This window comes from Athene cunicularia (assembly GCF_003259725.1).
Source record: "Athene cunicularia isolate RWA chromosome 1 unlocalized genomic scaffold, athCun1 chr1_part2, whole genome shotgun sequence".
NCBI classification, from domain to species: domain Eukaryota; kingdom Metazoa; phylum Chordata; class Aves; order Strigiformes; family Strigidae; genus Athene; species Athene cunicularia.
The window spans coordinates 69,507,547-69,520,788 of record NW_020799092.1 but is presented as its reverse complement, the minus strand read 5'-3'; the positions used below and the strand labels follow the sequence as shown (position 1 = coordinate 69,520,788).

Below are 13,242 nucleotides of genomic sequence, written 5' to 3'. Positions count from 1 at the left end.
GACTTCTATGGTTTAACATCCAGGTGAAATAGTATCTGGCACCCCCTGAGAAAAAGAGCTAGATGCTTAACTCAGGTCAGTGATTATTATTTTAACTAATGTAAATAGAGCTGATTCCATTCACACAGCTCAGGATTTGTCCTCATCTCTCTTTGGATAACAGAGAACAATGACATGAAGGATCAGATTCACCTAAGCAGAAGTAAAACTCTGTAGGTAAAAGTCATTTAAACTCCATTTACTCTCAGAGTAAGAGTCATTTTGAGAAGGGGGAACAGCTGATCTGCGCTGTGTCAGATGCTTGCTCTAGAAAATGCATTACAGCATAGGAACTTTCTGTCTCCCTTGACACCACAATGATCTCAACCAATAATCCAACTGCAATATTGATTGTAAATTGCACAGGAGGGACAGAGTAGGTGAGGATGACATATTATTTTAGTTTTAGAAAGTCCCTAACCACAGCCTTTATCACTCAAATCATGATCAGAATGCTAACTACGGACAGGGCCAATTGCTACCCCAGAAAATGACAAGCTGCATATTTGCAATGGGTTGGAATAAAAAGAAACTATAAGACATAACTGGAATTTCTAAACCTTAGATAATAGTTCTTTGACACATAAGGCATTGTATTTATCCTGTGGGAACTCTATGCTCCACTGTATTACAGAAAGCAGAGATAAAGTAGCTGCCCATCAGAACAGTGGGCTAAGTCTGTCCCAACAGTTAATATTAATGCATATGTCCAATTCTAACAGATGCAAGTTTCCCAAAATGAAACTAAAAGCGAATCTGGTTATTAAAACACAGCCAGAACAACTTAAAATAATTCCTGGCATTTAAATGTGTAGGCTGTCAAAAACCTGACTTGATTCCACAATGAAAGAAAAACTAGTTTTTTGTCCAATATCCCATTCTACTTTAATGGTGTAACAAAGGTGCTACTGAGAATTTTCAACAAAGCAATCCCAATACTTTTACCTGATTCCCATCAATGGTGTAGCCATGTTTAAGGGCAAAGATCTTGGACATTGATACAGCCATCGAAAATCCAACTATTGCTATTGCTATCGCATCCACAAATATTGCTGGGATGAGCTGAATCTCGGGAACTGCTGGTGCACGTAACCTTGCAGATGAAATAAATATTTACAAATTACTATACTAAAAGCTACATGCCATATGGAAAAGATATAGTTTGAATAAGAATATATCACCCCTACCCTTGAGGAATATTGCCAACAACATCCACTCTGTATGACTCGTTCAGATTCATTCCAGCTGAAACTCCTGTGCCAATAATTACCTAAAAATCCACAAACACATTTGTAAACATCAGCTAGAAAGAGATAAAGCCATAAAGAGATGAAGAACTAGTAACAGTTAGCTGATTATGAATAATAGACAAGGGATTACATTTATTTGTCAATCAGTTTTCTAAGAGTTTGGGGGTAAAGAAGCAGATAAAAATAAGGAAGTATCATAATTTTCCTTCCATCATTTTCAACCCCCACTGATTTTATAAAATTTTCTTGGAAACAGTTAAATGGAACATGCTATGGTATATCTGAATCACTTGAATTTTCTTTGCCTGAGCCAAGCTCAGGCAGAACAGTGTATAGCAAAATGAAATGCAAGGACAAGCCAAGGATGTCTGCACTGCCATATTTTCACATGCATAACCTGCATGCTCTCCGTGAACAGAACTGGTGCAGCAGCAGTGAAAGGAACAGGTGTAAGTGCTTTGCTATTGCCTTACTATTGAACAATACCCTATTACACCAGCTCCATCATCTAACAGCATCCCTTTTCTTTGTTCCTTCTATCTAGATTGAACGTATACCTTCAGTTATTCCCTTTCTTGCCTCTGTTTTTTTTCAGGTTGTTTGAGAGCTCTAGTTAACCAAGAAATAATTTTTAAATCCAACCACTTTTAAAGGTTAAAGGTTATCTGAGATGTGGGATTTGTGTGCATTAAGATAAGTCTGCTTTATCCATGTATTTTAAGAGCAGTCATCTGAAACAGAATCAATGCTGCAGTCAGTTACCAGTCTCAGAAACAGAGAAAGGAAGGTGAAGTAGTAAGTCCCACTGGTTCCTGCTCTACCACTGCATTTTAAAAAGCAAGCAAGCCCTGCAGAACTCTGAAACGGGCATCTGTAAGCACCTTCCTTCAGGAGAGGGTTCTGAGCTCCTGAACTCCAAGTGGGAAATGCCACTCAGAGGCACGTCTTGCAGGGAATCATTCAGGTGCCAAAACCCCAGGATAGAGTGGGTTTTACAACAAATCTCTACCTACCCATTGCCACAACGGACTGTGGGTCTTTAAATGGGTTTTCAATTCTTCTTTGGGACTTTACACCTAAAACGTGGGCATGTCAGTCCCTAATCTTATGAGTATCCAAATCTTAAACTGGATCAAGCCTCAAATGAAGTATGTTCAATGGAAGTTACTCTAAAGCTCAGTAAGACTTGATAGAAAATGAGACAGTTTCTACAGCTTTAGAATGGTTATATAATTTAGCTATAGAATTTCATAACTTGCTTACCACAATGATCTCCATAGGAATAGGAACTGGAAGCTTCTTCTTAAACCGGAGATTGATTTCCTTGCCAATCAACAACAGAACAATGCACGTTAATCCAACAATCAGTGCAGCAATATTGGTTGTTGTTATTTTTGAAAGCACAGCAGCAATGCTCTGTAACAAAACAGAAGAATTATAATTATTCCTAAGAAAATACAATCTTCATGAAGATTTGCCACAAAAAAGCAGATTATATACTGCTGTTCAGCTGTGTTTTCATTCTGCATTCATAACCACAGTGAATTAGTGCCTCACCAAAATCCTCATTGTTCCAACAAAATATGTAAGTTCAGAGTATCTCAGTGAGGGAGATGCAATCATTTACAATATCAGTTTTTCTCAAATGGGTCAAAAATTGGGAGAAAAAAAACTATAATAGGGAAGAAAGTCTAAACTAAACCACATCTCTTATCCTCAGGGTTTTCACACATATTTCATGCTGGCAGCTACCTGAAAGCATTAAATGCAAACTCACTCTAATACCTTCAAATATTCTTTGGCAAGTCACATCTACTTAGACCTGCAAAAACCATTCTAAAACGGTAAAGCAGCTGATAACCATTGAGGTTACCATAGCAATAAGATTAAATAACAGTGATCTTGCAATACTGCTGAACTGGCCATTATTCCAAATATCTTTTAGTTGAAAACATTATTAAAGGTTGTTAGGAAAGAAACACACAAGTTTCTAGAGGGTAAATGATTCCCCTACCAATTACCCCTCCTTCGACTGTTTAAAAAAATAAAAATGAATAAATGACCTCTGGAGAGGCCTTTGAAAAAATATGTACATACCCTTCTTTAGACAGAAGGAAAATTACAGCAACTATCAGTTTATTATACATTCAAGATGTCCTGGTAGTACACTTGAATGTATATCTTCCCTCCTACTTGTTTGGCAGTTAGTATGTCTGGTTTCTGGATTGCTGAACCAAAGAGTAAATTTAGGAATTAATCATTAGTACAGCCTTGTTTCCAAAAGGTTTGTTATATCTACACAAATGTGTAAGAAAGATTCCCACAAAGTATTTTCTGTAGCTTTCATGTAGTCAAAATCCTAACGCTTCAATATTGCTGAGCTATCAGTCTGCTCAAAAGCTTACATTTTCACAGATATCAGAGATCTTCCCTATTCTTCTGCTCAGGAGTTCTTGTCTGCAGAATCAGAGCACTGATTTGATGTTAACAACTTGGGTCTTCCTAGGCTGGCAGGCATAATAGATTTAGATGCATTTCAACTCTGCTTGTTCACAACAGCAAGAAAATAATGCTCATAGAAACTTAAAAGCTTTGGTTGTGATTTCAGTTAGAAATGTCCCTTTAAACAAATAATTTGTTGCATGGGATTCATTACATTTTTTTTCAGATCACAACTGTCAATTTTAAATTCAAGTGAACAAGAGCTTTTAGTTTTACTTAAGTCATACTAACTGAACCATAGCTTTACACTGAATGTTTTTTCTTCTGTTTTCTTGAATCACTATGTGTTAGACAGAAGGTGAGTGGAACACTAGTCTGTGAGCTACATCAAACACTGGATCCCTACACGCTCTGTACAATCAGTTGTAATGCTCAGTGTCTTCGATAAACAACGTTTTACACTGAGTGTCCCTATTTCAAAATAGTTTCTCCCATTACTCTAAAGAGCAGGTACATTCATGACAACACAGCACTTTGCATCCAACCACACTACAAAATAGCTAACAAACAGGAAATGAAGAATACTCCCATCAGGAGCTGTGTGTGGTATTAAAGAAATAAAGACTGTACAAGGTTCTTCAAAAAACATTTCTTAGCTTTGCAAAACATGTCTGGTCTACCGTGAAGCATTTTAGTAGCACATTTTCCCATGATGTACAAGAGACTTGCTTCAATGAACATTATCTGTTTATATTACAAAACTACATTTAGCAGAATCCTAAAATCTGCCCATCGGAGACCATTCTGATCTATCAAGTTGCACCCAAGCTGCGCTTCAAGATGCTCAAATATCTATGGTACTTAAAGACCTCATACACAGTTTTGAATACTGAAGCATTATTCCATTTAGTGCTAAAAGAATTTAAAAAAATAGGAAAAGCCTTATATACTATATCCAGACAATGCAGAATTTGCCAGTTTAGTAAATGTAGTTACTCACGTATACAACTGAGAGGGGTCCACTGTATCGGTTAGTCTTAATGCCAAGGAGATACTTTAATTGAGAAGTAAAGACATGAACCGCAGCAGCAGTAGTAAACCCTCGCACCAGAGGCTCCGTTAAATAGATGGCTACAAATCCAAATCGAAGGAGACCTAAACACAACTAATGAAGAAGAGAAATATTAACCATGTTCAGGCTACAGTGGGAGTCACATCACCACTATATAGCAGATGGGTCACAGGACACCTCGTCTTACCTTGATGCCCAAGCCAGATCAGGCAAACCTGAACTTGGACTTTCTAAAGCCACAGTTCTGTAAGCAGCCCCTAAAGGCACCAAATCTTCCATGCCACTGGCAGGTGAAGTATGGAATATGGGTAAACATATGTGTTTGTATGCATTTATTAGAGAACATCAGGTTAAGTTTTTTCTGATGGGATAGGGATAAAATGAAAGGGAGGAGGTTAATTTTTCCCAGTCAATCCAAGATGCCAGACAAAGACTTGCAACCAACGTATCCCTCCCCACTTCTGTTATGTGGCTGCCACAAAGCAGCCTGTATTCTACACAGTGCAGTGCTGAAGCACGTCTATTGACAGGGAATCCACCATGACCCAGCACCCCCTGCAACTGCAAGTCTAGCAGCAGCATCTGAACTTGCCCTTAGAGCAAACTACAAGAACATACCTGGATAATTCCTGAAAGAAAGGCGAGAGTCACAGCTACCTGTACCCTCTTGGTATCCCTAGCATGGTAATATTCAAGGGAATCCGTAACATTAGTAGAATTATAGCCTACAGAAATTATTTCATCAGGCACTTGTCTCACAGCAACACCACCAACCATCATACTAATCACAGCAAAGGTGCCTGAAATTAGGAGAGGAAAAGAATTGGTTAGAATTCTGGTGTGGTTTTTCTTTAGGAGTGGTTCTTATTAAGATATATTAAACTATAACAGAGCTTTCTACCTAAATATTTTATTTTTTAGTCCCCAAACCTGCTCCAGTACTCATCACCATTAAAACTGGTTAGATGGTGAACATAGACCTCTACACCATCATTTTTTGTGTCTCAGTTTCTATTATGCAAATTAAGGATTCATCCTGACCACACAGACAGTTGACTGAGGTGATGAAACTATAGTTCGGGAGTTCACAGCACACATTTTTAGATCTAATCTGATAAAAGATACTCCTCTGTTCCTTCCTAAGTAGGATGGACAAATGAACAATAAAAAATACTGCTAATATTTGACACATTTGCATTTTTCCTATTCACTTAAATTTGAATTTATGGAAAACTACACTTTCTATTTATTCAATTTTATTTTTTACAATTTTATTAAACACACATGCACAAACTTTCATTTATCCATACAGATATACCTATTGATATGTGCTTGGAGGTTCCAAAAAAAGTATATAGAAAGACAGGATAAAATGAAGAATATAGGCCAAATACTGGGGGAACAGCTGCCAGCAAAGCATAGGCTAAACCTAGAAAACAGACACAAATATGTACGTTAGGCAAACAACAGAAAGAAACCATCTGAAACAAAAGGACTTAAGCCTACTAAAACTGAACTCAATAGGAAATCTAGTGACATGCCACAGGTTTAAAAAGCAAGAAGTCTTGCAGGGAATAGTCTTTAATATGTCTAATACTGTAGGACAGTGCCTAGAAACTTAATAGCTTGAGTCAGGAAACCAGAAGTCTCTAATCACAGGCACTGCAGGTGCGTGCATGTCTGTGTGTACATCTGTGCACATACTGGTTTGCCTTTGTGGCTGGAAGCACTTCTTAATAGCCAACAAACACTTTTCATTGCTTTTCATCTGCCAAAGAATGTCATTAGAAACACCCAAAACCCCATAACTAGTGGGACACGTTTGATTTTTCTCCTCCTTTTCTCATCAGATACAATCTTCGTGGCATTCTATGACTGGTTAAACACTTCCCTCCTCCCTCACCCCAGAATGAGTAAGATGATGTAACAGTTTACATTTCCACAAAACATGCTCCAAAATGTAAAATAAGCAGAGAATCTTTGTTTACAATCTGTAAAGTCACAGAGCTTATACAGACTGGTATTGTTCCCCAAAATGAAGTCCTTTTTGTTATTAAGCCCTGTCCAGTTCCACACAGTGGAAGTGCGATCCACACCATTCCTATCTGTAGGGAAGGCTGGCAAGCACAGCAATGGAGCTGTGCGGGAAGCAGCTCTAAGGGACGCCAGGGAGGAACAACTCCTACAGTGCTCCCCCTCTGCATGACTGAGCGTGTGCTTATCATGGGACCAGCCTCAGAAGCAAATCATGTGTACCATGTGATAAGGTGTGTAACTGTCCTGGGCAGTTCCAGCAAAATCAATAGTTCTACACGCCTTGCATTAATGAGAATTAGACACCAGAACTGGACAAATGAGCCTCGAGAAGAAAATGTTGTATCTTGGCTTAGCTTGGTTCTACAATTCACCTTCATAAGTGCAGACTCGTAACACTTGAGGAAGCTGTGTGTTCTTACCACACTTGGGCAGACTGCTCCAAGTTAGGACCAAAAAGTTCAACAGTCCAGTGCAAATGACAAAAGGAAGCAATGGTTCACCCACCATGGAGAGCCAGTGATACTCGAAAACACCTCTCCCTATTAATTTATTTTTAAATCGAGACACAGAGCATCAGGTTAAAATGAAAGAATAAAACCAGGAAGGGATCTTCTGCGTCATCCAAACATGCTTGCACAGTGTAATAGCTCACACAGCCTTGCTCATGCCCTAAGCAATGTCCGACTCCTAACCAAGAATTCATATTTCTATCTAACTGGAATGATAATATCAATTATTCTCTTACAGTAATGAGCTTGCCACTAAGTACTTCTGAAACTCATCCCACATATATTCTCTGCCCCAGGTGCTACCTCACATGCCAAGAGTATCAGCAGAACACCCTGTACTATAAACAGCCATGGTGACGCACTTAACAGTACAAGTGACCAAAACTGAACACCAGTGGATTCAAAACCAGAAGAGTGGGTCTATGTGAAGTTCCTGATCTGAATATCATTTTATTCCTTTTCATTTATACTGGCATTTTTAAAGGCTGTCAGTGCCAAGGAAATAAAGAGATATTGACATGACAGGAGTTCATGGCTTAAACACCCTGGTCATTGTAGTACTGCCTGGAATGATTCCTAGGCTCCTTTGAACTCATGCTTGCTATAATTACACCCATTCCAGAAAAATAAAAGTTCAATTTTTGTCTTTTTAGAAAGGGAAGGATTCACAGCAGTTTAAGGGCATGTCTGGAGTCACCAGAAGGAAAGAATAATGTTTAGTTTAAAACAAAGTCACAAAATTAAGTATAAAGTTCACTGCTGACCACTTAAATTCTAGTATCCTTATCTGGTCATCACATAAACTGTGTTTCAGTATACAACCAGTAATGTTTGTGTCTAGTATATGACAGATTTGCCTGACAGTTAACCACATTACTTATCTGTTTAAGACAAGTTGATGTTTATATTTGTGTAAGGAAAAATATCTTTAATGATAAAATATTGCACAAAACCAGGAAGCTACAGAAATAGTCAACTGCACACTAAGTTAGGATATTCCATTGCTTTAATGGTTACTACTTACTAAAATCTAGGCTTCCTGGATTTACAGATTAATTCTTTAGGTCTGCCTCAACCTAAAGTGGAACAAGTTGAGGTGGAAGTATGAAATAAGCCCAAACACAAGTAAACTTATATATGCTTAATTACATTACCCTTAGCATGATGACTCCACTCCTCTGGACTGGGCTCTGCACAAGTCCCCTCTACTCCAAGACCTCCTGGGGAAATCTACTGAGACTGTGGCAGCTGTCACGAAGCTGCCATTCCCACAGCAGTGATGGCACCCCATAACGATACTGCTGTAAAAATACTGTCACTTTCTAACCCCATAGCAGTTTTGAAACTGCTGATAGTAATTTGCCAGCCTGAACAAAAGATTCCACTGGTCCAGTCACCAAAAGCTGAACAAAACAGTGAACATTGGCTTTGACTTCATCTTCCACAGAGTCTGCTCCTTCTTCAGGGCCAGTCTCCACTTGGGGTGAAATTACCAAGTAATTTAATGGAAATTCCACAGATTTACAGTCGTTATAGAAGATACTTTTGATTCATTTCCACCATGTAAATCACTGCCCAACTACTATGCTTAAACTGGTGACTTCTGGCCTTAAGAGAGAAAGAGGGATCAGTCTCTGATTTCTTGCTGGTTCTTCTCTGGTTGATTTTGTTTGGTGACTTTCAACAGCTGCTCTCCTGAAACATTATGTCTATATGTGTACTAAATATCGCTACCCTCTGTAGGAACTTTGCTACAACTTTTAGGATGAGGAGATAGGAAGATAATTGGGTGCATTCAGCAAAGGTTTAGACATGCCCTTAAACTGCGAAAAGTTGCTCTGTCGAGAGCTGCTGGTATTGATCAGAGAGGTAAGCTTCTTTCAGTTTGCTGCATAGCACTGACTTGCAGTTTCAAAGGAATCATCACTCTGGGCTGGTCTGCAGAATGCTATACTGATCTCCACACATACCCTGAAATACACCTCCTATTCTCATGAGCACCTGATCAGGAAGCCAAGCACTACCATAAAAGCACACACAGAAAAAGCAAAGAGCATAAATAAATCCAAAGAGATACTCACCTTGAGGAAGCTGCATAACCCCAGTGCTTATACCTGAGATGATGTCTCCTAGTAAGTATTCCTTCACTGGGTAACGGGGAAGCCATTTTAAAATTGGTAAGAAACTGTAAAGATGAGACTTGGCTTTCTTAGAAGAACAACTGAAAATACCAAGCAGAAAGAAAGAGTTAGACACTAGCAGTGGACAAATGGGTCAAAAAAATTGTCTTTTATCCCTATGCAGGGAAACAGGTCCATTAAAGGCAGGCTCATACCCCTGATGACAGTAAGTTCTGGACAAAGCTTAAGCACAAACAGCTATGACTCCAGTTAATTTAATCCTCTACCACATATTGGTTGCTGTTCACAAACCTTATGGAACTGAAGAGAATGACAGTCCTGTGAGGCTGGAGATCAGTGGGAAGTGAAACCATTCAAGTCCATGCACAATCGAGCAGTCACACAACACTTTTTAGTGAAATCATTCCTAGCAACAATCCACTGAGGATACCTTGCTCACTTTCTGATAGCGGCTTTCACTCAAAGTACTTTGCAATGCTTTTTTTTTTATTTACTATTTGTGTGCTTTATACTTTTTTTTACTTTTTCAATTATAACACTCTATATTATTATGCCTTTTCTTTCCAAACTATTATCTTACTAATGCTTGTTATTATCACTAGTACCAACAGGCTAACTTTAAGACTATTTGAGAACATAACCCTTCTTTACCCTGAAAGGAAAGGCACTGAAGCCAGGAACACCGATCCTTGCATCTCTTAGCAGATAACCTTTAGAAACCCTGACTCATGACAACTGAAGAGAGCCAGGAAGTATCTCTATCCAGTAATGCCATGCATCATACTCTCATGCATCATACTCTGACTGTAGTGTGGTAAGAAAGTTTAACCTTGGGTAAAAATATAACACTGGGATCATATAAATTATTTTCTCTGTAGGGGAACTGCAAGAGGACTGCAGAGGTTTGTTAACATTTCTGAATTCTTATGGGATTAAAATGCATAGTGAGGAAGCTTACTGCTACAAGTGAGAGAAGAAATAGTCATCCACACTTCTTGTGACTCAATCTGCTTAAATATGAAGTCATAGCTTAGGAGGATTTTGACGCACATAGTTTTATTTAGGACAGGCAAAGTTTTTTTGAGGTGAAATTACATAATATTACCATTAGAATGGTCATTTCATTGACCAAAACAAATCATGTGAACAGGAATATTTTACAGACAAGCAGTCAAGCAGAAATCATTTGTTATCTTGCAGAACAAGGTTCTAGCAAGAAATTAAATCAACTCTGCAAATCAATCACAGATAAATGTAAAGCTAATGAGAACTTAACTAGAGTAAGTTTCTCTTCACTGTCCTCAGAGCAAGAGTTGCACCGTTAAAAACATTTTCCGTCTAACCAGATGATACTTAGATGCCAAGGCAGTTAATTAAAAGCTACAGAATGCCTCTATTAAGTCCTTATTAGACTACTAATTCAGATTTCTACACAGCTTTCATACATCTCTGTTCTTCTTCCATGAAAGGCTCATGTGAAGCACAGATTTGGCTGTAAGTGTTTCCATGTAAAAAGAACAGATATTCTTCTGCAACTTATGAATTCATGTCACATGATTTGACTAATACTTCACATTCCTATGCTTCATATTTTTCCTTTGCACTTTGATGAAAACAATTCAACTAATTATCCAACATTTTGTAACACGGTTCTACATTAACATATAGAAACACATACACAACTTCATCACAGTCTTGCTGAATAATCAAAGTAGAACTAGTGTTTTTATCTTTAGATTTCTTTGAAGAGCTATGTGCATAAATCAATTAAGAATTAAGAGTATTTCTAACCAAAAAAATAAAGATAGGACAAAAAACCCTACCGACAAGAATGTGCAATCTTCTGCCTCAAAGTCTGAGGTGTTCTTTCTCGTCTGTGCAGCTGTCCTTGCAAGAGCTCTTGGTTATATATTGGTCTCTCCACACAATACTTCTGGGTTTGCTCAAGACATGCTTCATGCTCTTGAGCATGTTCCATAGTTGATCTCATGGAGCAGGAGCCAAGGAAAAACAGTTCCACAGTCTCTACTGAAAAACCTGGTTGCAGACAAAATAAGTTTAGTTACTTTTTTAACCTCGGATTTGGCATTTCCTTTCAAAGACTGTATTTTGACAAGCTGGAGACAAGAACTGTGAATGCAGTTTAAAGGCACTAATTAGATAGTCTAACAGCAGTAAGTAAATAAACCACACTCACAATCTTTACTATATGGAAGCCATTAATTTATGCTTCTCTTAGGTAAAGAAAGCTCTTGCATTAATTACTTTGTCAATAATTGCAGAAACAAAATGGGTAGGCTATATTCATGCTTATCTGGATTTTCCCTCCCCAGTTTTTAAAGAAAATCTCAATGTCCAAGGGTGATTACTTTATTGCTGAGTTACTTCCTGCTTACTCACAAACAGTCACGTTCACCCCCAAAAGACAGAACTCCAATTTTAACACTGAGAAAGTAACTTCTTTCTTCCAGACAGCCAGTTGCTCGCTCCATCCATCCATCCATCCATCCATCCATCCATCCATCCATCCATCCATCCATCCGCTTTCTCTTCCCTTTCAGAGGCTTCTTTTTCCAGACAGCATCTCAAGGACACACAACTCACTACTTCCAAAAAGTTATTCTTTCAATGGATGTGCCACTTACTGCTATTCTCAGTCCTGCGCCTACTAAAACAGGAGTCAGGAGATTTACACGTTTTTAAAACTAGCCAGAAGGTTTGTAAACACATATTAGTCTGTCTGATTCAGTGCCATAAACATCTTAACATGTTTAGGAGATATTCTGTTAATTCCTTTGCCCCGTGTTGGCTGCTTCTAGAAATACGGAACAAGAAACATAACTTCAAATTATGAGCAAAATGACAGGACTGCTATATCGTTAAGCAGAGATGCTGGCTAGTGCTACATTTGATGACAGAACGTGAGTGCAATGGGAAACAGAGCCACAATTGTGAACATGTCCCTTGGGCTCAAGTCCAGCAAGTCACTTAAGCATGTGTTTGCCTTCAACCAAGGGAGCTAACCCAGAGGTGTTTAGTTTTTAGCTGTTCATCAATACTTTCCCAGAAAAGGGTTATCACACTGAAATTAAACAAATGGCTACCTAAACATTCAAAGCTAACCGCGATTGGTCCAACGTTCTGATTCAGCAAATACAGTCTGCCCGGCAGCAAAATACCAATATTGCTACTTAAGCCTTCAGTCTGATGAAGGTGGTGGAATTTTCCACGCAGGGCTTGCTGTTCTCTGTCTCCTAGGACAGACACTGCCTAGCATAACTTCAGTTCTCATTATTTCATAAGCAACATTTCCCTACATAGTCAGTCACAAAAGGATATTTTTACCGAAATTACAATTTTTTTATTTACACCACATTCAAGCCTTACTTCAGCTTTATCATGTGAAATAGGATATCTAAAACTTATAAGAGCAGTATCATATCAAGGGTACTATCAGAGCTTGTTACCATTGTACTCCTGGAACACATCTAAAGCTTCTTTTGCATCTTTCCATAATTTCAATTAATTGAGAAGCCTAAATGACATTTTGTGAACTGTTTTCTTGTGTTATTGTTTAGTAAATTCTAACTCTCAACATTACATTTTTTCCCTCTACCTGCAGAATTTCATCCAGTCAACATCAGAATAGGATTGTTCCACCAGCAATTTCCATCTGGGTATCCCTCTGTATTTCTTCTCACTTTCATATTATCACATTGTGTATTTGCAGCATCTTATTTCCTATTTATAGC

General features: G+C 38.3%; 1 protein-coding gene across 3 annotated transcripts in view; it reads right to left on the bottom strand.

Annotated features, from left to right (window-relative positions):
- SLC26A5 (solute carrier family 26 member 5) overlaps positions 1-13,242 on the bottom strand; it is a 38,022-nt gene that overhangs the window by 10,987 nt on the left and 13,793 nt on the right. For all 3 annotated transcript variants that reach the window (XM_026841126.1, XM_026841125.1, XM_026841127.1), the window contains exons 2-9: positions 11,314-11,527; positions 9,431-9,570; positions 6,122-6,232; positions 5,422-5,603; positions 4,732-4,896; positions 2,553-2,705; positions 1,227-1,309; positions 985-1,132 (exon numbers count right to left, since the gene is read on the bottom strand). In XM_026841126.1, coding sequence (XP_026696927.1) covers positions 985-1,132; positions 1,227-1,309; positions 2,553-2,705; positions 4,732-4,896; positions 5,422-5,603; positions 6,122-6,232; positions 9,431-9,570; positions 11,314-11,480 — 1,149 coding nt within the window. In that variant the 5' untranslated portion in view covers positions 11,481-11,527. The remainder of the gene's footprint in view (positions 1-984; positions 1,133-1,226; positions 1,310-2,552; positions 2,706-4,731; positions 4,897-5,421; positions 5,604-6,121; positions 6,233-9,430; positions 9,571-11,313; positions 11,528-13,242) is intronic.